The sequence below is a fragment of the Megalops cyprinoides genome, chromosome 25 (assembly GCF_013368585.1).
Source record: "Megalops cyprinoides isolate fMegCyp1 chromosome 25, fMegCyp1.pri, whole genome shotgun sequence".
NCBI classification, from domain to species: domain Eukaryota; kingdom Metazoa; phylum Chordata; class Actinopteri; order Elopiformes; family Megalopidae; genus Megalops; species Megalops cyprinoides.
Genome location: NC_050607.1, coordinates 18859459 through 18866958, shown reverse-complemented (window position 1 = coordinate 18866958; position 7500 = coordinate 18859459). Strand labels below are relative to the sequence as shown.

The 7500-nt window shown below is 52.4% G+C and overlaps 1 protein-coding gene across 1 annotated transcript in view; it reads right to left on the bottom strand.

Moving 5' to 3' along the window:
• Nucleotides 1-7500, bottom strand: part of snd1 (staphylococcal nuclease and tudor domain containing 1) — a 243008-nt gene that overhangs the window by 149199 nt on the left and 86309 nt on the right. The window contains exon 16 of the mRNA XM_036520195.1: nt 6327-6436. Coding sequence (XP_036376088.1) covers nt 6327-6436 — 110 coding nt within the window. The remainder of the gene's footprint in view (nt 1-6326; nt 6437-7500) is intronic.

The following is a 7500-nucleotide window of genomic DNA, read 5'->3' as shown; positions in this document are numbered from 1 at the left end:
GCACAAGCTGACACTTCAAAGAATTTGAATAAAACTCGCAGATGGCCAAAGTCAAGATGTGTACTTGAAGACACCTGCTTAAAGTATACTGACTGGGAGCGGACAATACAGTGCGGTATTTAAAATTTAACCTCGTTTCAAATGCTTGAAAGAGACTTGTGGGAAACGCCCCTTGTTGTCTGAAACGCAGGGTGGGAGTTTAACAAAGATGGCAGCGTGCGGAGAGACCGATTAGGCAAATGTTTGCCTAAACCGCCCCACGTTTGCGAGGAATTAACCCAATTAAAGAAGAAAACAATGGCGCGGTGGGCACGGGGAACGGAACGTCGTCGTAAATCACCACTGAGGCCCCGGCGCCCCTCCGGTGACACCATTAACACGGCGTGGGCCTGAAAGCCTCGACTCAACCCTGGGGATTCAGCATGGTCTGCAATTACCCATAACCCCCTGCGTGCAGGTCGCGGCGGACACACAACAGACAGCGGCATGCCTGCGGAGATCGGCCATTACGCGACCGTGCGATCGATTACAGAACAAGACGTATGGAAGCCGGGATATATCAAATCTGAAAAGATCACCGTTAATGTGACCTGTAGCAAGGCACGGCTATGCTAACTTCCCTGTCTTTTCCGTATAAGAAAAGGCCTCGTCTACATGCAGCCCTGGTAACACCTAGTGCCCCGCGAGCCACGACAGCCCCCGCTGCAGAGATTTCTGGGTAATCTCTCCTCATTGGGCATGATTTGTCATACCCGTTCTCACAAAGGATAAGAATGCGCTCTCTCTCCCTCTGGCAGGCGCAGTAAAAAAGGGTTTTTTGTAGCTCTGCTGAGGTGATTCCTATATAAATTACTTCATTTCCGTCTTTTTTTTTCCCCCATGACTGAAAGAGCTGGAAGAATACGGCCGGGGTTTTCTCCGTCGCGCTGAGACCACGGGGTAATCAGGCGTTGGGCCATTAAGGGAAAAAATACTGTCCCCTCACGGTCATCCTGACAGGACCTCGCCTTAATTGGCCTCCCTCTAATCAGGGAGAAAACCATTAAGGGAAGACTGTCTGCCTTATGGCAAACCGTGCTAAAGCCCACTACCCTTTCACTGGCAAATCGTGAAGTCGTCACCCCCTCTTCAAAAAAAAGAGTTCACGGGGGGGGTGGGGGACACAATACCATAGCAGTCCTGTGTAGATTAGAATGACAGACGCTAGCTGAAATATTTGAGCATTTTATGAGGGGTGGGGGTGGGGTGGCTCCTTCAAAGACTAATTCGGATTCCATTTACCGAAAGTAAGGGCCTTTCCACCCACAAGCCAGAGCCTAATTTCAGCTTCTGGGAGAGCTCGTTCCGAGCGGAGCGTGATTCAGCGCCCGTCCTCGCGGCGGAGCGGGGATCGCGTCGTGCTTGAATACTTTCGAATGGGGGAGCAGGGGCCTTTATGCGAATACATTACCCCCTCTGAATGGGAACATTATTCTGGCTGCTTTAGCGAGCGGGAGAGCAGACACCTCGCAGCTTGTTAAAGGCGGGAGAGAAAAGGGAAAGACGGGCATTCTCTTTTCACTGGGACCATGGGAACATGTCCCCATACGCGCACACACGCGCACAGACAGACAGACAGAGAGACGCACACACACACAGAGGAGATGCATACACTCAAACACAGACACACACGAACATGCCCACACACAGAGGAAACAGAGGAAAGGCCCTGCTGCAGCAAGTGAGCACGTACACGCACACGCACACATACATACACACACACACGCACGCACGCACGCACGCACGCACGCACGCACGCACGCACGCACGCACGCACGCACGCTCACGCACGCACCAACCTCAAAACCGAGCGTGCGGAGTGCGGCCCTTAAAAATGCAGCAGTTGGGGCCTGTCTGAGGGCCGTGCTCAATTATGCATGGCACATCAGGAGAAATTAAAACAGAGCACGCTTCTGTTTGAAGCTCAGGCTGGGAACCAAAACAAATGAGGATACCATTTAAGAAGCGACCGCGGGGACCGCCAACACGCCGCTGCTGGCGGGGGGACGGCGACGCGGCCTCACCGGAGAACCGCAAAGGATCGCAAAGGACCTCAGAGGACCGCGGAGGACCGCTTTTCTCGCGCTAAAAAGACGCGGAGACTGTGTCCGCGTCCTCGTGACGCAGGTCGCCTGAAAGACATTCTCCTCGCGGCTCACCGCCGCCGCAACCAGACGGCCTCCCACGGCGTCTCTCCCGACACAGCGGAACAAGCAAAACCAAAAAAAGAAAACTAAATGGGAACACACACTAATTTGAGAAATAACAGAGCGCATTTATTTGGGGAGGGGGGATTGGGGGGGGGGGGGGGGTGTGCAATTACCATTAAGTGTTCTGGGAGAAACGGCCCCAGTGTGCCGTGAGCGTGCCGCCGCTAATATCGCCCGCGCACCGGGCTAAGCATCTCATTAATCCCACGGTGGCCCCGCTCGCTCCCCTCACGAAGCCGTCGAGCCAATTCCCATCATGCCCGGCTCTCCGGCGTGGCGCTCTCTCCCGCCCCGAGCCTCTCCGCCCTCTAATTGAATCAGGGCTTAAAAGTGCGTCTCCCGAAGTTTGAAATCCCCCGCCGACCGCCGCGCCGCGGCGTCATCCCTCGGTCCGGAACGCGAGGACCCGATCACGTGACCCGGGGCAAACCGCGATCGGGAAACGCAGAGAGGGTTAGGCAGATAAATTACTCTGAGGCTGGATGCGTTTCTCTTGCTGGATTAAGACAGAGGGGCGCTTTCTGGGATTGTGCTGACCTCTTGAGGTCGGGCTGACCTCAGTCGAACCGCAGGTGTGCCAGATTGCTACCCTCAACCATGTCCAAGCTAAAAATACTGTATTACATTACATTACAAGCATTTAGCAGATGCTCTTATCCAGAGCGACTTCCAGCATAATAGAACATAAGTGTATCAGTTCAAGTTAAATGAGCAAAAGTATCAGGCTAGACTAACAACACTCCCAGACCAGTGAGTGTGAGCATAACACCATTCAAGCCCCACCACAAAAGTTAACTTGTGCAACCTGACTAGGATCATATGCAACTCCTACTGTTGGTAGAGAGCACTCTCTGGCAAAATGTGTTTCAGAACCACCACTGCTTTCCCAGTCATTTTAGCAAATATATAACTGACTGTCTGCAGTAGTATGTTTAGCATACTAGTGTGTTTTAGCACGAATTAGCCCCGATGACTCAGTCTGGATGCCTTTCTTTCACAAAGGTGGCTTACTACGGGGATCGATGCTGCACAAGGAATGTCGTTTTATGTGCCGGGCATGTGGAGGTTTACTTTCGTGTGTGCGGTATGTGTTAGCGTTGGAATGATAAATGCTACGCGGTTAAATGTCAATCCAGGCACACCTTTGTAACCTCAGCTCTGTTTGGTACTGACGCTCATTCATGTATGGCTAGGAGTCCGGTTTGTGCAACTTTACATCACATTATTGGCATTCAGCAGATGATCCTATCCAGCGCGACTTACAAAGGCTACAATTCTTACACGCTATCCGTTTATACAGCCGGATATTTACTCGGGCAATTCTGGGTTAAGCGCCTTGCCCAAGGGTACAGCTGCAGTGCCCCGGTGGGGAATCGAACCAGTGACCTTTTGGTTGCGAGTCCTGCCCCTTACCACTACGCTACACTTCCGTCCCCGCTTATTAGACACGCTGTGTAAGCGGACCTGGCTAAGAACGCCTTCCCAATGGCAACAGCGTAACGTCACAAGGACGCTGTAAGGGAGAGTGATCCTAAAGGGCTTTGCCACCCTCCGTTACGGAACAGGTTTCCGGAAACACGGAGGCTCTGAGGCTGCTGGGACCGAGGGAAGAGAGATCCATCACAGAGCGCCCCCTGTCGTTCCACCACAGAGGTGCGGGGTGACGAATCGATACCCCAAGACGCAGCCTCATCTCAAAGCTCGAAAGCAGTGACTTCGGCCGAACAGAGGGTCCAACCCTAAACCGTGTCCCGATCAAAGATACTCCCATAGAGAAAAACAAAATTCTGAGAATACACTCCAAGGAATATATATTAAAGGTCTGCATATGCTCTGAGAATGTAATTTAATGTAAATTATTGTCATTTTGGTACACTTCAGCACATCTTTGTCTTGCATTAATATATTTTAAATATATTCTTGGGCTTAACGTATGTAACGTATTTCTCAGTATATTAGTATATACTCCAGGTTCATTCATATGAGCTGGAAGATATGAATGCGTCAGTACTTTATATCTGTCACCAAAGCCGAGATGAAATTATATAAATATCACTTAATACCATTACCCACACCTTGACTATGAATATACACTGTCAACTAAATGTGCTTTGGGATGATCATTATTTCAGATCATTTCCGCTCATAATCTCGCGCTATTCTTGCCCCCTGCGTACGGTGGCCGAACGCGTCTCAACCGATTTTGCTCCCCCTGCCGACCGTGTGCGACCAACGACGTCGGGCTCCGCCTCGTAACTTCTCTCGGTCTCCGCGAACGTCTCTCGCCAAACTAGCCGACCGAAGTAATTAAAGTGGTAGGAGCCGGAGTGCTGACCTGTCATCGTGTCAGGCCCGCTGGCGCGCGGCGGCAAGCCGAGCACGACAAAATAAATGGCCTTCTCTGTCGCACGTCTGCGGCGCGATGTCAGGGGCGCGTCTCACGAAGAAAAAAAAAAAAAAAAACCTTCGTCCCTTCTTTTTAATGGCCCGCTGGCAGGGGTTGCCAGAGAGAGATGAGAGACTCCTCAAAAAACCCCTCGTTTGGGAGGGTTTTGCAGGGGGGGAAAAAGATCTACGCGCGCTGGGTTTCTTCATGCTCGTCCTCTCTTTGAAGTGGAGAGGGAGTCCAATTGTTGTGACTGACGCGGAGGGGCGGGGGGGGGGGGGGGGGGGGTGCACGTGCTATCGCGTCCTTACATCGCGACAAGCCTGGCGAACAAATTTATGTGGCTTTTTTTTTTAATGCCTTTTGAAACGGCGATGACGAACGGCTCCTTAAAATTAATTGAAAACGGATTAGGCAAGGCCTGTAATTTCTCAGGAAAAAAAAGGAAAAGAAGGGGGGGAAAAAAAAAAAAAAAAAACACGTTCAAAGGCAAAGTTGCTTAAAAAATGACTTGGGAGATTATCTTCAAAAAACCGGGGCCGTTCGGTCTCTTGTTGTGACGGTAACAGTGAAAATTAATTTGATGGTTTGACGGTTTCAGATGGGGCTGAACAGCAATAAACAAATGTGCGATGGGAAGATGACAACGTCCCCCCCCCGCCCCCTCCGCCCGAGTTGGCTAATGGCAGCGCGTGCGAGGAAGGGTGTGCCGCGTGTGTCAGCTAGCGCGCTAACAGGCCGCGGGAACAACTAACGGGCCGTGCTAATGACAAACAGCCTCTCTCACGGGAGTCAGAGAGGGAAGAGATCAAGGTCAATTAAAGTCCCGCTCTGAAAGTAGTTAGAATTGTATTATATCTACATGTAAAGGTAATGACTCAGGAAGGCAAATGCTAAATTGCTGACGGTCGCTAACGCTAAGAGGAGGCTTATGGAACGCACACATTGAGAAAATGAACTGGTCTCTGCTCTAATGGTCTCTGCCTATCCAATGTCACCTAGTTTTTTTGTGCCCCCCACCCCCCAGCAAAATTTGCCCCCTAAGTTCAGCAGTACCCCAATTTGAATCCAATATTTCAATGACAACCAGGGCAAAAAACCAGGGAGCCGGTGTCTGACTACCTTTTAGGAAAAGGCGCAAAAAAAAAATGTACAGAGGAAGGCTGCCCTTGAATTAGAGCTCGGCTCATTTGACCGTTTAATCGTGAGGCTGCTTCTGGCGATTTCCGTCTCTGGAGGAGAAGGCGTAGTGCCTCGCCCCCAGCGGTGGTCCCAGGGCCAGCTGGACCCGGGGCCCGACCTTGACCGTGCTGGGAGGGGGACGGTGGAGTCTCGCACGCTAGGCTCACATGCTAATCTCGTACGCTCAGCCACCCAGCAGCGGCGCCTCGTATAGATGAAGAATTATCACCTGTCTGCTCCACAGTTACACAGTGGTACACTTCTCCGGAACTTTCCCCCCCCCCCCTCGCAATCGGGCCCTGAGTAATTCCTCTTTTAATTAGCAACCATCTGCAAGCCGTCCGGGGGGGGTGGGACCCACAGCGCTCGTGCTAATGCGGAGGTTCTCACCCCCGCGACGGACCGCACGGGGTATGACTCGCCTCGTTTAAAAGCACGATAGAGGGCCGGTCCCAGGCGGGAACCAGAAAGACCCGACGGCGAAAAAAAAAAAATAAACAGCTCCTTACCTCTCTCTGAAGAACCAGCTCTTTGGTGAACAGCGTGGCCTCGTCGCTAAAAGGCTCCGCCTCCTGGACGCCCCCGGGCGTGCTCCTGGACCCGCGCGGGCACTCGATACCTGTGGGGCCGCGGGGGTCGCATGTCAGGTCAAGATCCAATCAGAAAGCAGCGCTGTCAGACATTCGCATTAGCACCTGGCATGCACAGTATACAAGAAGCTGAGGGCGCCCTTTGGGGAAGAGGCAGGAATTTCATTACATTAACATTACATTTCTTGGTAGGCACCCTTATCCAGAGACCTACACAGCTAACAATTTTCACATACTGCCCACTTACACAACTTGGATATTTTAATAGGGCAATTCAGGTTAAGCGCTTTGCCCGAAAGCAATGGTCCACCTGGGAATCGGCCCGGCAACCTCCGAGCTACAGCCACTGCTCCTGAGCCACTACGCCACGCTGTCACACAACACCACATTGGAACCACAGCACGCATTCTGGGGCTGACTGTGACATGAAGAAAGGCGTTAAAACCAGCAGAAACTAAGCCTTCAATTCTGAGAGAACAGCGGCGGTTGTACTATACTGCGTTTGTCCTGTGTGACTGTAATCGCCCCCCCCCCGTTCCTGCTGTCTTCGTGTTGTCCCTCGGAGAGCCGACAGAACGTGCTGGTCGCTCAATTAAGGCGCCCGCCCCGCTGCAGTTTTAATAAGCCGCCTGACATTCCTTCACGCGCATTCATAAATATGAAATGCGGTTTAATGCCTTTAACCTTTCGGACCGAGCCTCTCACCGCGAGAGGAATGTGGAGCTATTAAAACAGAGCTGTCTCGGACTGGGGCATTAACGGTTAAATTATCGCGGCTCGGTTTCCTGGTTGAGTTCCGCCGTGCTGGCTATACCGCCGCCGGTGAGCCCGTAGCCGCAGCGGGGGCCACCTCCTCAAGCCCCCACCGAAATCTCATTTCCGGCCGGCTTCCTTGCCGGGCGCTTTAATCTGGGCGCCGATAAGGCTGGGGGAACTGTTGAGGCGTGAGTCAAACGTGTCGCGATAATGCACCCCCCCCCCATCCCCATCCCCGCCCCCGGAGGACGAGGACAACCGGTTATCAAGAGCGGGAGTTGTAATTTCGGGGGCCAGGGAAAGGAGCCTATTACGCTCTCAGAGGGGTCTCCGATTG